Below are 17,586 nucleotides of genomic sequence, written 5' to 3' on the forward strand. Positions count from 1 at the left end.
GCTTGAGGGTACTTAGAATTGAGTTCCACTGCAGCTCCATTAGTTTCTTTTTATTTTTGGTCAGTTGTGCCTTTTATTAGGATAGGACAGTGTAGAGCAGACAGGAAGCGAAGTAGGAGAGAAAAAGGGGGTGGGATCTGGAAAGGTCCTCAAGCTTTTGAAAATCTTTTGAAAATCAAACATTTAATTGGTCCTGATACATGCTTATTGCTAGGGTGTAAACACGACAGCTTAATTCTTCCATGAGGGTTTGGCGTGACAGCATATTTGTTTCCAGGCGGAACGGTAAAGAACATGACACACACGTCTCCTGGAAAAGGGGATTTGAACTCCCGTAATGCAGTGGCGTTATATGTCGGCACACTGCCCACTAGGCTATGGGCGACAACATATCCATTGATTTCAAATGGGAATAAAATTTGTTGAGAGGTTTCTGTCCCTCCATTGAAGTCCAGGTTACCAAAAGTATGAAAATCCAAAAAGGCCATAAAGGCATCGTAAAAAGAAACCATATTAAGGAGTTTAATCCAAGTCTTGTTAAGAGATATGATTGCTTTATACTGGCATGTCCAATCCTGTTCTCAGGAACACTGTCCTAAAGATTTAGCTCCAACCAGCTCCAACACAATTTCCTGGAAGTTTCAAATGGTCTGAAGTCCTTGATTATTTGGTTCAGCTGTGTTTAATTAGGTTTGGAGCTGAACTCTGCAGGAGCAGGTTTGGACACCCCTTTATAGTCTCACGTAGCCAGTTCTTCAAACTGATGGCAGAAGGTCTGGGAACCTTGGCCACTTTGAATGACAGCATCTTTGTTATCAGGCGGAACGTTAAAGTTTGTGTGTTCCATTCAGAAGGTTTCATCCCTATGCCCTAATCCCTTTAAAGGGTTTACCCTTCAGAGTAGGAGCTTCAAAGGGTTGAAGGTTGTAGGGGACCAAACGACTGTTTCTTGAAGTCATCATCCCGTGCCAATACGGAGGCATCACCATCATGCAATGAATCATGGGAGCCGAAGTGTCTATCAGTTGTACCCTTCAAAGTCCTTCATTCCAAAGGGCCATTTGAAGTGGCCAGTTTTGAGCACTTTCGTTTGGAATAAAGTGCTGTTCGGGGGCAGTAGATTCCATTTTGAATGCACCGCCTGTATAATTACACTAATCCAGGGGTGCCCAAACTCAGTCCTGGAGGGCCGGTGTCCTGCAGAGTTTATATCCAACTTGCCTCAACACACCTCCTTGGAAGTTTCTAGTATGCCTAATAAGAGCTTGATTAGCTGGTTAACGTGTGTTTAATTGGGGTTGGAGATAAACTCCACAGGACACTGGCTCTCCATGACCGAATTTGGGCACCCCTGAACTAATCCGATGACTTCAAAACTCCTGCTGTGTTTCTAATCTTGTGTCCGATATGCTTCAGACAATCAGCCAGTGGTCTGTGGGCATGACATCTGAGGCTACCTTTATATCTTCAAAAGTATATTGCTATTCCACGATGAACCAAAGACTTTTGGGTTTGGAAAGCATGAGGATGAGTAAATGATTACAGAATTTTCATTTTTGCACAAAATATCCCTTTTACCATGAGGTAAAATGCAAGAGTTCAAGTGACACCCTTCAAAGATTTGAACATTTTTACTTCCGTTAATCAATGAAAATTCCATAGAGTTGGATCCAGTTGTATTCACTGAATTATATTCCTTCTTGATTTCAACTGACCTAGCTCTGTCCACACCATCAAAACAAATCTTACGAATTCACCATTAAACCATTTGTTATTTTTCACTTGCTCCTCAAGATAACCGTAACAGTTGTTGACCTGAAAAAGAAGACTAAGACCCTGCCACGAAGCTCTCTTCAGTGTGGGCTCTGCAGAAGTGTGCATCTAGGGCGCAAAGGGGTCACACAAGAGCACCCATTTGAATGCCAAAATGAAGAATGGGACACCCAGAGGTCCCGTGGACTTAATGGCCATGCATACACAGTGGCCATTTGGGACAGAACCAATCTATAGAACAGAGGTCTCAAACTCAATTCCTGGAGGGCCGCAGCTCTGCAGAGTTTAGCTCCAACCAGCTCCAACTCACACCTGCTTGGAGTTTCTAGTAATCCTGAAGACCTTAATTAGCTGGATCAGGTGTGTTTGATTAGGGTTGGAGAGAAAATATGCAGAGTTGTGGCACTCCAGGAAATGAGTTTGAGGCCACTGCTATAGAAGAATGCCCTGTCCCAAATGGCACACTTCATGTGCATGTCGGTGCAGACTTACAATGACCACCACATGTGTGCATGTCCGTTACGTCCACGAGACCGTAGGGTGTCTCATTTGCCATTTTAGCATTTGAAAGTGTGCTCACTAATGCCCCCTTTAAAGCTGCTATGTGCCCTCAATACGCGCTTCTGCCGAGCCCGTACTGGGGTGAGCTCCACAGCAGACTTCTACTCGACAGTCAAAGCCACATTTCGTCACAAAAGAGCAGACTCATAGGAAGACCGTGAGGGTTTAGGGTGCCATTTGGGACAGGGCCTATACTAGTCTCTGTTACAGGACCCACTTGTGGCAGCTAGCCATTCTTGCACTCTGAACACTACAGTGCATATGAAATCAAGATTGCACAGCTAGAAATGGCTGCATTTTTTGGGCCAGAGTGTTGTGTACTGGTATTGGGTTTACCCTTCTAAATTCAGATTCAAAGTTGATTTAGTTTGATAACTTCCTTCTTAGGACCATTCCTGCTGTCCAGGATACTTTGGACATGATTGCTCCAAATGTCCTGGGACTGTGGACAACTGGTGCTCCAACAACGGTCAATGCAAGGACGGGTTGTTTGGGAGTGGGGAGTGTCTCTGTAATGAGGGCTTTCATGGAACAGCCTGCGAGATGTGTGAACCTGGGAGATATGGAAAAGACTGCAAGTCTGGTAACATCTACAAGCAATTTTCTATTCTATGAACTTCTATGACAATATTTTTCAACAAGCCCTTGTCAAACAACAGTTTTCATTTGACAGAATGCCATTGTGAACATGGCAAATGTTTGGATGGTATGGAGGGAAACGGGCAGTGCGTTTGTTATAAAGGTTGGAAGGGAGTGAATTGCTCTTTTGGTTAGTATTAAAGTCAAACTTATATTATGTCAGATAATGATATGTTTCTTACCTTCATGCATCTGATGTTCATAAACTTTTGCCAATTGCAGAGGTAGTTAATGATGTCTGTGGCGGAATTTGTGACATCAATGCTAAGTAAGTATGGAAAATATAAATATAAAACACACACTTATCAGTGTTCATAATACAATGTTTTTCTGCTAGCTGTATCTCAGGAGGTTCAGGAGCTGTTCCAACTTGTTCCTGCACAGCTGGTTATAAGGGTAACGGGACATTTTGCAAAGGTTTGTTTGTGGTTCTTAGCTAAATTTGTTATTGAACTTTTAGTTTACTTTTTGAACACACATTCCTGTCTTACTGTGAATGATTTGCATATATCTTCAACAGAATTTGACCCATGTGCCACAAACAATGGAGGATGTTCTGTTAATGCAAACTGCACAAAAACATCACCCGGTGAAAGGAGCTGCACATGTAAAACCGGCTACATTGGTGATGGGGTTGTGTGTCTTGGTATGAGCGTGATTACCTTCCTTTGCCTTTCTTTAATATCTAAATGGGTATGATGGAGCAATGAAATTATGGAATTTGTGTTTTTACAATTTGTGCAGTTGGCTTTAGCCTGCTATCAGTGGTTTATTTCATAGTTGTTAGTTTAGTATTATAATCAGCCAATAATCAGCCAGTGGAGTTTAACTCCAGTCCTTGGGGCCCACTACTCTGCACATTTTGTATGTTTCTGAATCTGACACACTCGGTTCAGCTCATGGATCTTTCTCCTAACGAGCTAATGATCTGAGTCAGGTGCGTTAAATGAGGGAGCCATACAAAATGTGCAGAGCAGTAGGCCTCGAGGACTGGAGTTGAGAACCACTTACTTAGGGTGTGCCTCAGGGCTCTGTATTGGGCTCAATTTTCAGATTTGCATCTTCTGTACACGTTTAATTTTTAAATTGTGTATTCACTACAGAAATGGATGCCTGCTTAGTAGATAACGGAGGATGTGACAGAAATGCGTTATGCATGAAAACTGGACCAAACAGAGTTTGTGTTACTTTTTTTAATTCATGCTTGACAATAAATGTTAACGTTAAGCAGATGCTGAGCATTACGTTTGTTCCAGGTTGCATGTGCGTGCAAGTCTGGTTTTATTTCCATAGGTCATAGATGTCTGGCGATTAATCCTTGTCGGAAGGTATAAGATTTCAAAAACAATACTGTAATAAAATAATTTTGTTAAATGCTCATCTGATGTATTTTGTATGCAAAATATTTTATTTTATTGTATTGCAGGATAATGGTGGCTGCAGTGTTAATGCCTATTGCAAATACCTCGGGGATGGAGAACGTAATTGCTCATGTTATATTGGCTACAAAGGAGATGGTTTTAAGTGTGCAGGGACTGTCAGTAGAGTTAGTATCATTTAAGATTAATTTTATGCTAATTAATAGTGACTGACAAAACATGAAAAACAACAACTTCTGCTTTTGAAATGAATCTTATAATTGTTTATTGCAGGAGCTTCTTCGTATGCCTGAGGCAGAATGGTTGAGAAGAAATGTTGGAGTAAGTGCGCATTTAAATTTGTGAGAGAATGTACATATTCTAAATGTATTAACAATAATAATGTGTATGTTATAGGTAATGAGAGTGCGAGATCTGTACAGTCAAGGCCCTTTCACTGTATTTGTTCCTCATGCTGATTATGTGGCAAATGTTTCGGTATGCTGCACTGAATCACACAAAACTATTATAAAATGACAAGTATTATATCAGTAGTGTTTGGGTTGTAAAAAGTTGTGTTTAAAAGTAATGTTTGCAAGATTGCGAAGACATCTTTCTCTTACAAATAGCATAAACCACTGAATCGTGTACATTGGCACAAGTCGAAAAGGAATTTCATGATGACTTTATTACTTTTTCTATTGTCTTACAATTTGTTCTCATGACAGACACTGCAGGTTGAAAAGTGGAAAAATTCAAGTCACAGTCCAGACCTGCTGCGGTACCACATTGTCAGTTGTGAAGAACTGCGTGAATCAGACCTCAAATCTGTTAAAGAAGTGGTGACCAGTAGTGGATATAAATTGCGCTTCAGTGTTAGAGATGTGAGTCCTTCAAGTTTCAAACACATTTTATATTTTCATTATTGAATATTTATCTGAACTAGAGTCAGGGGGGATGGTTCCCCTAAAAATGAAAATTCTGTTATTTACTCTCCGTCAAGTTGTTCCAAGCTCACTTTTTGAAGAATACTGGTAATCAAACGGTTGACTGTAGCCAATGACGTGGACATTATGGGAAAAAAAATGCTATGGAAGTCAATGGTTCCCAAGCCATCCAAGATGTTCATGTCTTTCTTTATTTAGTCGCATATAATGAAAGGAGAAGTCCACTTCCAGAACAACAATTCACAAATAATTCACCCCCTTGTCATCCAAGATGCTCATGTCTTTCTGTCTTCAGTTGTGAAGAAATTATGGTTTTTGAGGAAAACATTTCAGGATTTTTCTCAATATAATGGACTTCATTGGTGCCCCGATTTTGAACTTCCAAAATGTAGTTTAAATGCAGCTTCAAAGGGCTCTAAACAATCCCAGCTGAGGAAGAAGGGTTTTATCTAACGAAACGATCTGTCATTTTTTTCAGAAAAAAAAAATTTGTATACTTTATAAGCACAAAAGCTGGTGTAGCACAGGCTCTGGGAAGTGCATTTGCGATGCTACGTACTATTGAATCGCACCGAAAGGTCACGCGGAATGTAGGCATAACTACAGTCCCAGTGTTTACAAAGTGAACATGCAAAGACTAAGAAAGTGCAAGTAAGTCAAACGCTGTTTACAAGCAAAAAGGTACAACGATGCCAGGCGATTCTGAAGTTGTAGGAGAAAATAAGATTGAGTTTTTCGCCATACTCTACACAGACGACGAACTTGGATGTGATTTTTAGTATGGGAAGTTTGGATCATTTTACCGACTCTGACCTTTGAGTCTCTTTCCGCAAAATGAACAAATCTTTTTTCGAGTCATTTCGTTCATTTTGTTAATTTTAGCAAAATATAATTAAAATGTTTCACGTTACTTCCCTAAAACATCTACTGCTTACATGAACGTAGACGGTCCAAATTGCAGTTTCAGTGCAGCTTCACGATCCCAGCCAAGGAATAATGGTCTTATCCAGTGAAACAATTGGTCATTATCTTAAAAAAATTACATTAATATACTTTTTAACCACAAATGCTCATCTCGCACTAGCTCAGCATCTTCACGCATTATGTAATCATTTTGGAAAGGTCACGCATGTTAAGTTCTTTCTCTCTGTACTTCGGTTCAAAAACGTAGGGTAGATCTCATTTTCTCCTCCAACTTCAAAATCGTCCAACATCGTTGTTTTACCTTTTTTTGTAAAGGGTGTTTGAACGTGCAAAGTTTGTTGAACTTTGCACGTTCGCTTTGTAAACGCTGGGTTGGTACTTCCGCCTACATCACATATTAAGTAATGCGTGAGGTCGGGCTAGTGCAAGACGAGCATTTGTGGTTAAAAAGTGTATAAATTTATATTGTTTTAAGAAAATGACCAATCGATTCGCTAGACAAGACTCTTATTCCAACCCCACTGGCCACCATTGAAGTCCACTAAATGGAGAAAAATCCTGGAATGTTTTCCTCAGAAACCTTAATTTCATTGCGACTGAAGAAAGACATGAACATCTTGGATGACCTGGGGGTGAGTAAGTTATCAGGAAATTCTGGAAGAGAACTTCTCCTTCAATAGGATTAATTGAAGAAATATAGTAATTTGACATTTATAGACAACACAGATCCATTTAGTTCTTTTCTGACCCTGATCTGCTTTTGTCTCTTAGGGTGTTGTGTACATCAACGACAATACAAAGATCATCACCAGTGATGTTGAGTGCTCCAATGGAGTCATACATTTCATAGACAAGATCCTCTTTCCATACGATCTAACGGGCAAGGCCGATATCAGCACTGATGTATGTAACTCAACCAATGGCCACTATTTTTTTTTTTTAAGTTAAAAAACTCATAAAAATGCCATATTCCACAAAGTAAACCTCAGTTTATGTTGCAGTTGAACATTACCGCAGCTGCTGAACAATACGGCTTCAAAATCTTCAGCAAGCTCCTACAGGTAATATTCATGCTGCACTTTTATCTTTTTTGCACCATATTCGTTTTTCTCACAAACCTCTTCTAAAAACGCCCATGTCTCCAGGATGGGGAATTGATGCATGTACTACAACATCGACCCTTTTACCCCTTTACCATGTTCTGGCCAACGGATGAAGTTTTTAACAATCTCCCTGAGGATAGAAAGAAATGGCTGTACAGCGAAGACCATCGTGATAAGCTACAAGCCTACCTCAAAGCTCACATTGTCCGTGACCAGAGGGTACGATTTTAACTGTAATCAATTAAGTTACATATTAAAGTACCATGGTGTTACCATCTGATAGCATCACTGTACCATGGTACTGCCATAGTACTTTCTGTTAAGTGTCACAAAATGATTTTGGATGTGTTTCCAGGTAGTTGCTGTTGCTCTTCCTTCTGAGAAAAGCATGGAAACATTGTTTGGATCCGAGCTCACCTTTAGTTGCAACAAAGAATTGATTGTAAGTATTGTGATAAAGAATAGTTGGAAACTACATCTGCATGCAGTGTTTCATTGTCATTTAAGTGATGTACAGTTTGATTGTAAATTTGCTCACGTCTTATTGATTGATTTTCAGGGTGACATATTAATCAATGGAAACAATGCCAGAATCGTAGCGCGGAACATGTTGTTTGATTCAGGAATCGCTCATGGGATTGATCAGCTTCTAGAGCCACCAGGCATTGGCGCTCGCTGCGACAACTTCACAAGCATAGAAGTAAAGGTACAAATTTTTTGAGCCTAAGATAATATTCCTGCTCTCAGAGATATTTACAAAAAGTCAAATTATTTATATCAACCAAAAATAGAAGTAAACCACAAATAAAAGAGTGCACAGAGGTCATCTAGTTATTTATCAGTTCAATGTAGTTACACTACTGGTGCAGCAAACTTGTTTCAAACTAATTTGAACATTAAAACAAATGAGCCGTCCTAATTTTGTTGTACTGTTGTTTGTCTTTAGGGGCTCTGTGGTTCTTGCAGTGTGCCGTCTCGTTGTCCCCTTGGATCAGAGGACACAGTGAGTGGATCTGCGTATCATTGATTTGTGGTTTTATTTATTACCAAAACTTTAGCAGTCAGGACTTTATTAACTTACTTTTTGTTATTTTTTGGTTCTGTTTCATTAATTTTTTAAAACTTTTACTGACTACTATTCTTCCGTTTCTTCTTCTTCTTCTTCTTCTTCCACTCTTGAGTCTATGGAAGCCCATAGAACTGATTGCAGGAAAGTATGAAATTTGGCACACTGATAGAGGACAGTCTGAACTGTAACCATAGCAAATTTGGAGTCTCTAACGCAATCCTTCTGGAGTCACCAACTGTACAAATTTGTGGACAGTTGGTCCATGCTAACAACTTTTGAACTGCAAATTTTAGAAGCAAAATTAGAAGCCGGGTTAAGATTTTTAATAGTTTGAAAATCCTACTTTTCGAACTCGTCCTAGACGTTTTTTCTGATTTTTACCAAAACTAGCTCAGATAATCTTCAGACCATGTTGGCAAAAAGTTACAGAATTTAAGGTGATTAGTCAAACAATTCTCTAATAACACGCAAACGAATTTGCCGAAGATACATCTCTACATCGTGTTGTCATATTGAGACCAATAATAACCTTGACCTGAGGCTACCTGCAGAGTTTGGGCGCAGTGCCGCCTAGTGGTCAGGAGATATGAAAAATTGCTATTTTTGCTTATAGCTTCTGAAAGGTTTTGCCAAAAATCACATCAGCCATGCTAATAACATTTGAATATATTAGTCTATTGTAATGAAACTGGTCTCCATATGTTCTTTGGGTCAGGCCGAGAACATAGATTCCAATTTTACTGTAGTCACCTGAACTTCCCCTGATAGCACACGTACATCTCGGAGATGTCTATTTGACATCTGCATTTACATCTGCAAGACATAGTTTGCTCATCTGCAATACGTCTATTGGACATTTCCAATAAGATGTCAAATAGACGTCTATTAGACATCTTTAAGATGTTTATGATTTAGAACGTATGTAAAACTGACATCTTACAGATGTCTATCAGATGTTTGTACACAGCAGATGCTTTCCAGATCAAGAGATCTTTAACAGACATCTTGCAGGCGTACGTGTGCTATCTGGGTCCTGGCCGCCATTTTGATTTATGTTGAAAACCTACTTTTTCAAACTCCTAGACCGTTTGTCCAATTTTCACCAAATTTGAATCAGATAATCTTCAGACCATGCTGGGAAGAAGTTATGGCTTTCGTGTCAATATACAAAACAGTTATTGTTTAACGCATCAATAAATTTGCCTAGAGTAATGACAAACTGCGTCTGAGGCTGCATCTCTGCAAAGCTTTGACATATTGACACCAAACTTTGTGCCATTTTCACCTCACAATTTAATGACAGTGCCACCTGTTGGTCAAAAGTGATAGACCATTCATATGAAGCCATTAACCATTAATAAAAATTTTTTAAATACATGGCTATTGTAATGAAACTGTACTCAAAATAATCCATGGGTCATGCCGAGAACATACATACAGTTTTACCATAGTTGGTAACTTAACTTAGCACTTATTGACTTACTGTTTGTTATTTTTTGGTTCTGTTAACAAAACTTCAGCAGTCAGCACTTTATTGACTCCACTGACTTTTTTTTTTAACCAAATCAAACTGTATTTTCTGTGGTTATCAGTCACATGCTTCTACAAACATACATGTAGCATGCATTGATCCAGACTGTTCTCTTCCTTACAGAACAGAACTAGCATATGTAGACGACCATATTCGCCTTACATGTACAGACGGCCCAGTTATTATGGGTTGTACTCGTACGGTTATGGATACAACTCATACAGAGATTGGCTTGGCTGTAATCGGATATGCACGAAAATGATGTGGTCTGTGAAGTGCTGTAAAAACCATTTCGGAAGAGACTGTCAAGGTGAGAATTTAACACACAAAAGCAAGTTGCTTGGATGTTACATGAAACAATGCAGCCAATAGGTATTAAACTGTGTGTTGGTTTGGGGTTTAGTGTGTCCTGGTGGACTCGAGGCGCCGTGTGGAATGCATGGAGACTGCAGTGATGGACAAACCGGCACAGGGATCTGTAAATGTCACAAAGGTTTTACAGGCACAGCCTGTGAGCTGTGTGAAAGCAATCACTTCGGGCCGAATTGCACAGGTAACCTGTTCAAAACAGTTTTAAAACCATAAAACCATAAAATAGTCCCACAGGTGTTGGTGAAGACTAAGTGAACAGGCAAATCAGACAGTTCAACTGTAGGAATAATTATGCAAATAGAGCACTGCACTAAAAATGCGGGAACCAGGTTCAAAATCAGCAGTAGAAATTGGCTTTGGGAAGGAGACAAAATGGCGCTAACCAGAAAAAAACTAACACTGTTTTAACGTCACTCAGTGGACATTTCTGTTGGAAACTGCAGTGATATGTACCCTGATAGCACACGTACATCACAGAGATGTCTATCTGATGTCTGCTTTTACATCTGCAAGATGTTTTTAGACATTTTTAGAATGTTTGCATTCTATCTGCAATACGTCTATAGGACGTTTCCTATCAGATGTCAAATAGATGTTTATTAGATGTCTTTAAGATGTTCATGATTTAGAATGTATGTAGATCAGGTTGATTTTGACTGTGATGAAAAGCAGGGTTTAGATTTTGGCAATTTTGGCTGTTTGTGAATAGTTTGAATTTTTTCTGTTGAAATTTTGACATTAACAAAAATTTAGTGAAGTTCATGCTTTAACCCTCTGGTTCTGTTTTTGAACGAAAATTTTTTGGCTTTGGTTCTTTACATATTTTTTTCACTTTATCTGAATGGTGCGAAACTTAGTAAAGATTTTGACACTTGCTATGTGAACACACAAAAAAATCAAATAATAATAAATCAAAAAATTCAAATGGTCCTGAAAAAACGGTGGTTAAAAGTGACCACATTGGAACATCAAATTTGGAACACAACTTGATAAGATTTCTGCCTTTGATTTGTACATAATTTTATAGTAAAATATGTTTTGAAAAATTTATTTTTAATATATAATTTGAAAATAATGTTTTTTTTTGCGAGGGAGCATCTCTTGCTACATTGACGCAACTCTCTGATGCTCAACAGGTGACTTTTAATGCTCAAAACGCACTGATTCTGATTGAAAATGGACTATATTTCACCTGCAAAATATTGTTGAGCGGTAAATGTAAACTCAACTTTCTTCAAACAATTCCTTGAATCTATTTACACTGGGAAAATAACAGTATTTTCTTAGATTATTTCCTTCATTTATATATATATATATATATAAAGGCTTTCTTGTGGTGTCTAGACAGCATTGGAAATGAATGCTAAGAAAATTGTGGATCAAGTGGATAAGTTTGGTATTGCACCCAATATTTTTTTAATATCAACCTCAAATTTGGAACAGAACTTGTTTAGATTTATGCCTTTGATTTGTACACAATTTTATAGTAAAATATGTTTTGAAAAATGTATTTTTAATATAAAATTTGAAAAAAATGTTTTTTTTTTTGTTTTTTTTAACTATAAACTTAAATGTCTATAACTTGTATAACTTTTTCATTTTAGCAATAATCTGCCGAGTGCTACATCGAAAAAACAAACTTAGGTCTCCAAAGCATTCAAGATTTATCACAGCTTAAGTTGAACATTTCATTTTCAGGTTTATGCTCAAAAAGTGGATCATAACCATTTCATATATAATTATTTTAATACCATAAAATCTTTTAAAAATACAACATATTAAAAATAAACGTATTCAAACTAAAATATAGTACATTAGTTTGATTGAAATTTCATGTAAAAAAAGTTTTAAAAGAGGGTAAAAAAGAAAAAAGCCCAAAATGATAAGAAAAATACATTTATAATACAAGATAAATTCACTGAAAGCATTTTTCTTCTTAAATAATTTTATATTGTTTTAAGGATGTTAAGATGTAGGCAAAATACTTGTAATGTAAATTTGTAGTGTAAACAAAAAACATACAAATTAAATAATGAAAAATGCTATTTTAAAGTCAGTAATATTAATAAATAATAAAGAAAAAAAAAAATATATATATATATAAATATGTATGGGCAGTATATTTTCTCAGTCAACCAGGCACTAGAAGATGAGACTACAATTACTTTACTTGTCTACATTACATTTTACATTAGAAATTTTATTGCAGTAGTACACTCTGCTTTGTGCTGACAGCTATAATGAACAATTTATCCATCTTTTCTCACAGCATGTAACTGCACCAGCAATGGCAAGTGTGACAGTGGCATGGACAGTGATGGCAGCTGTTTCTGTCAAGAGGGGTGGAAGGGTAAATACTGCGAATCAAAAATCGGTAAGAGCCAGCTTCACATGGAAAATGTACTGGATCTATCAAAGACATGTGTAGTGTTGTAGAACAGTGAAAACCCTCTCTATCACCTGTTATTTAACAGAAGTCAAACCGATCTGCTCTCCTGTATGTGATCTCAATGCCGTTTGCCTCCCTGAAAACCAGTGCGAGTGTGTGCCGCCCTATACGGGAAATGGCATCAACTGCACGGGTGGGTTATGAATTGCATCTGTTGTATCAGACCAGCTGATTCTAAGATGCTTGTCCTGGATTCAAATGTATTTGCAGTGTATAAGATCATGATAGTCTTATTGTGAATGCTTTAAATAGATAAAATCAATTTTGATTATGAAGCATGTGTTTTTCTAGCCCCGGATTTATGCAGTGAATATAACGGAGGCTGCCATGAAGAAGCGGACTGCTTGCAGACCGGTATCAATGTTAACTGTTCCTGTCGATCCGGATACACTGGAGATGGCCACGTCTGCTCGCCCATCAACCTATGTGTAGAGGAGGCGAACGGTGGCTGCAGCGATTTCGCAGAATGCATTTTCAGCGGACCTGTATGTGAAGCTGCTTTTTATTATTGTGATCTGACAAGAGATTTAAATAAACAATATGTCTAACATTTACCTTGTGGCAGAACGAGAGGCGCTGTGTGTGTCTCGAGGGCTACGTGGGAAACGGAATCCAGTGTTTGGAGAAAGTGGTGCCCCCCGTTGACCGCTGCCTAGAGGGCAACGGCGGCTGCGACCCCAAAGCCACATGCAAAGACCTTCATTTCCACAGTACGGCTTCGCAATTATTTAACTGACAGCGAATGAATATTTAGAGTATTTAAAAAACGAAAGCTTTTATTTTTGCATTTCAGCGAAAACGGCGGGTGTTTTCCACCTGCGCTCACCTGAGGGGAAGTATAAGATGAACTACACCAAAGCACAGGAAGCTTGTGAGGCCGAGGGAGCCACTCTTGCTACATTCAAGCAGCTCTCTGATGCTCAACAGGTGACTTTTGAGCCCAACTTTAGTTGTACATCTTGCATTTATGCTGTTGCGGCACATAACAGCAAGAGCTTTTGAGCTTGAAAATGGAAATTCTGTCATTAGTTACTCACCCTCATGTCGTTCCAAACCCGTAAGACCTTCGTTCAGCTTTGGAACACAAATTAAGGTATTTTTGATGAAATCCGAAAGCTTTCTGACCCTGCATAGCCAGTGACGCATCTGACACGTTCAAGGCCCAGAAAGGTAGTAAGGCCATAGTTAAAATAGTCAACCGTAATTTTATGAAGCTTTCTGTGTGCAAAGAAAACAAAAATAATGACTTTTTTATTTCAACTCTTCTCATCTGTGTCAGTCTTTCACGTTTTCACGACAGTACCGCGATGTCACAGACTATTTTAACGATGTCCTTACTACCTTTCTGTGCCTTGAACCATTTTTTCAGGGTCAGAAAGCTCTTGAATTTCATCAAAAATATCTTAATTTGTGTTCTTAAGATGAAGGTCCTATGGGTTTAGAGCGAAATGACGGTGACCAAAATAATGACAGAATTTTAATTTTGGGGTGAACCATCCGTTTAATTTAGCTAAACATTACGCTAACATTAAATAACATTAAAGCTAAATTTTATCTCAATTTCGCTGACAAAAGATCTATTGTTTATTGTCAATAGCTTAGCTATGTATAAAGTAAAGCTCACATTAAAGTCAATTAAAGTCAAACCAGGCAACTTTCTATTGGTCAATACATTGAATTTGCATGACCAACTTGATCATGATGGTGGTGAACTTTCGCCCTTATGCGAAACTCCCAAATGCGCTGATTCCTGTTGAGAATTGACTGTATTTTGCCTGCAAAATATCAACGAGCAACGATAAATGTAAACTCAACTTTCTTTAAACAATTTCTTGATTCTATTTACACTATGTAAAAATAGCAGTATTGTCTTTGCAATTGTATTTCCTTCATTTTTACAAAAAAAACCTTTCCAATGTGATATGTGACGAGCTGGCGGATTCGAACTCGGGTCGATCACGTCAAAAAGCCTGTGCTATGTGCTTTATGACCTACACCGCTGGAGCTGTTGTTTGACAACCGTCTTTTGTAATCTTGTCTAGACCGATAACATGGCATGCTATTTGCACATAGTGTAAATAGACACTCCGAATATTAAATCTTACAATAAGTTTATTTTTCTCCATCACTAGTCAATAGTTTTTCTAGTATAAATCGCATTAAAAGTTTGTTCAATTCAACTGTTAGTTTAATAAAGCGTTATTCCACCCCAAAATGAAAATTTTGTCATTAATCACTGACCCCCATGTCGTTCCAAATCCGTAAAAGCTTTGTTCGTCTGTGGAATCAGGGGTTCAACTGTAATTTGACTAAGCTACGAGAAAGAAAACAAAGAAAACAAAATAGCGACTTTATTCAACAATGTGTCTCCTCCGCGTCACCCTTGTGCCATTTTGGAGAGTATTCACTAAACGCAAACGGCGTATGCTGTTCTGTGTCAGCTGCACCACACGGATATGTTGTTTCCATTCAAATCAAAGCATAAATAAATGTAGAAAACATATCCACGTGGATACGCACTGTTTGCGTTCATAAGGTCATTATTTTAGTTTTTTTGGCATACAAAAAGTATTCTCGTAGCTTCGTAAAATTACGGTTGAACCCCTGGTGTCACATAGATTATTTTACCGACCTCCTTGCTATGTTTCTGGACGTTCGTTTTGTTTATTACATTGGTCTATGGGAGGGTCAGAGAGCTGTCAGAATACATCAAAAATATCTTAATTTGTGTTCCGAAGACAAACTAAGCTTTTACGGGTTTGGAATGACATGGGGTAAAGTGATTAATGACAAAATTAACCCTTTAAGTTACATTAAAGCTGTTTTGTTTTTCAACATCAAAGAATCCTGAAAAAAAATCACAGTTCCCACAAAAATATTAAGCAGTGGAATTGTTTTTAACACTAATAAGAGCAGAGTGTCAATTTACACTAAGTAGAAATAGCCCGCCTTGTCAGCAGAGGCTATTTACATTAACTCCACCCACCAACATATAGTAGGGTTAGTCAACATTGCAAAAGACGGCTGTTAAACGGCAGTTCCAGTACTGTAGGTAGTAAAGCGCGTAGCACTTATTTTTCTACGTGATCGACCCGAGTTCGAATCCACCTTTTGCTGAACTCGCTCTTCTCCCTTTTCACATCTCATATCACATCGGAAAGACATTTATTTTCAATAAATGTCAAATGAAGGAAATAATCGAAAAGTGGAAAATGACATGCCCCACGGGTGTTTATCAGTTTGGGTTAGGGTTAGGTGTAGATAGAGCTTTATTGCCCCAAAGAGGCATCCATTCAATAATTTTATTTAAAAATATTAATTTACTCTCAATACGTTATTGAGAGTTATTACATACTGTCTGCCAATATTTTCACTAAGCAGTATAAATATCATGTAACTACTATAATTCCAAAAAAAAAAAAAAAAAACTCCTATTTTTACAGTGTTAATAGAATATATTGCTATTTGCACTTAGTGTAAATAGCATATTGCTAACAATACTGATATTTTCGCTTAGTGTGAATAAAATCCATTGCTATTTCACTTAGTGTAAATAGCATCTAACTGCTATTTACACTTAGCGTAAATAGCACATATAACTATTTGCACTTAGAAATGTTTGCACAAGAAATGTTTCTTGAGGAGCAAATCAGCATATTAGAATGATTTCTGAAGGATCATGTGACACTGAAAACTGGACTAATGGCTGGTTTACATTGTAAAACAAAGCTTTTTATTGTTCCAGTTGGGAATGCATCTATGCGTGGCAGGATGGATGGACGAGAAGAAAGCTGGCTATCCTATCCGGTTTCCTTCTGCTAAATGCGGCGATAATCATGTCGGTATCGTGGTGTACAAAGAGCCAGTGAACGCCAGTTGGCCGTATGATGCGTACTGCTACAGAATGAGCGGTATGACTGTCAGAAAAATGCTTCTCGGGTTGAAATGTAATTTGAGATTTTACCTGAACAGTCTTGATGTAAAAATAAGAGTAATTTTTCTTTTATACAGAGGTGTCATGTGAATGCAGACTTGGATATGTTGGAAGCGGCGAATTCTGTAATGGAGACCTGGCCTCGGTTGTTGCCTCCACTTCCAATTTTTCTGTGTTCTACACAGTAAGTAGCCAGTACTGCTGTTTCCCTCCAAAAATAATGCCATTTCCTGCAGGATGATGTCATCAAGAAACCGGATGGAAAGAGAGGACATGGGAAAAACTGACTAAAAGTTAATTACCAAATACAACATATTCCCAAAAGCAAGTTTGTTTTAATCATTTTAATTAAAGAATGGGAAAAAACAGCAATGAAAATCAACTGAAGTCGATTTAAAATCGTCGATTTGCTGTTAATACAAATGAAGGAACATCCCTGTAATTTCATAACTACGGAGTCACACATTTCCTGTTGTTTTCCTCCCACAGACTTTACTGAAGTATGCAGAGGATGGCGAGGAGGGCAAGAACCTGCTGAAGTCCCTGTCCGACAAATCATTAAACATCACAGTCTTTGTACCTCATAATGATGGTTTCTCTGTAAACAAGGTGATTATCTGAGTCAGAGGAAGCAAACTAACAAAGAAAGTAGGAACCAGCTGGACACGCTCTTTCTCTGCTGGCCTTGAGTGTGCAGTTTGTATCTTTTTTTCAGACCTTATCATGGAGGGATTTGCAGTATCATATAGCCAGGGTCAATGGTCTGCACTACTATGAAGACTTGAAGCACAAGGCTGTAATCCCATCCCGTCTAGGCTCCGATATCGTCGTTACGATTCCCTCCAATTCCACCGGTCAGGCTGAGGTAAACAAAGCTCAGCAGCTTCACACTGTTCAGACCACATTTTCTGTACATAGTCAAGCAA

General features: G+C 38.2%; 1 protein-coding gene across 1 annotated transcript in view; it reads left to right on the forward strand.

Annotated features, from left to right (window-relative positions):
- Positions 1-17,586, forward strand: part of stab1 (stabilin 1) — a 41,889-nt gene that overhangs the window by 21,589 nt on the left and 2,714 nt on the right. The window contains exons 38-65 of the mRNA XM_051094599.1: positions 2,722-2,917; positions 3,008-3,103; positions 3,196-3,241; positions 3,311-3,390; positions 3,494-3,619; positions 4,077-4,150; positions 4,230-4,301; positions 4,400-4,519; positions 4,626-4,673; positions 4,749-4,829; positions 5,060-5,215; positions 6,974-7,105; positions 7,204-7,263; positions 7,348-7,524; positions 7,661-7,747; positions 7,865-8,011; positions 8,252-8,308; positions 10,029-10,215; positions 10,309-10,458; positions 12,547-12,651; positions 12,752-12,859; positions 13,018-13,211; positions 13,292-13,436; positions 13,520-13,653; positions 16,472-16,637; positions 16,738-16,844; positions 17,150-17,269; positions 17,376-17,525. Coding sequence (XP_050950556.1) covers positions 2,722-2,917; positions 3,008-3,103; positions 3,196-3,241; positions 3,311-3,390; positions 3,494-3,619; positions 4,077-4,150; positions 4,230-4,301; positions 4,400-4,519; positions 4,626-4,673; positions 4,749-4,829; positions 5,060-5,215; positions 6,974-7,105; positions 7,204-7,263; positions 7,348-7,524; positions 7,661-7,747; positions 7,865-8,011; positions 8,252-8,308; positions 10,029-10,215; positions 10,309-10,458; positions 12,547-12,651; positions 12,752-12,859; positions 13,018-13,211; positions 13,292-13,436; positions 13,520-13,653; positions 16,472-16,637; positions 16,738-16,844; positions 17,150-17,269; positions 17,376-17,525 — 3,321 coding nt within the window. The remainder of the gene's footprint in view (positions 1-2,721; positions 2,918-3,007; positions 3,104-3,195; positions 3,242-3,310; positions 3,391-3,493; positions 3,620-4,076; positions 4,151-4,229; positions 4,302-4,399; positions 4,520-4,625; positions 4,674-4,748; positions 4,830-5,059; positions 5,216-6,973; positions 7,106-7,203; positions 7,264-7,347; positions 7,525-7,660; positions 7,748-7,864; positions 8,012-8,251; positions 8,309-10,028; positions 10,216-10,308; positions 10,459-12,546; positions 12,652-12,751; positions 12,860-13,017; positions 13,212-13,291; positions 13,437-13,519; positions 13,654-16,471; positions 16,638-16,737; positions 16,845-17,149; positions 17,270-17,375; positions 17,526-17,586) is intronic.

This window comes from Labeo rohita, chromosome 22 (genome assembly GCF_022985175.1).
Source record: "Labeo rohita strain BAU-BD-2019 chromosome 22, IGBB_LRoh.1.0, whole genome shotgun sequence".
Taxonomy (NCBI): domain Eukaryota; kingdom Metazoa; phylum Chordata; class Actinopteri; order Cypriniformes; family Cyprinidae; genus Labeo; species Labeo rohita.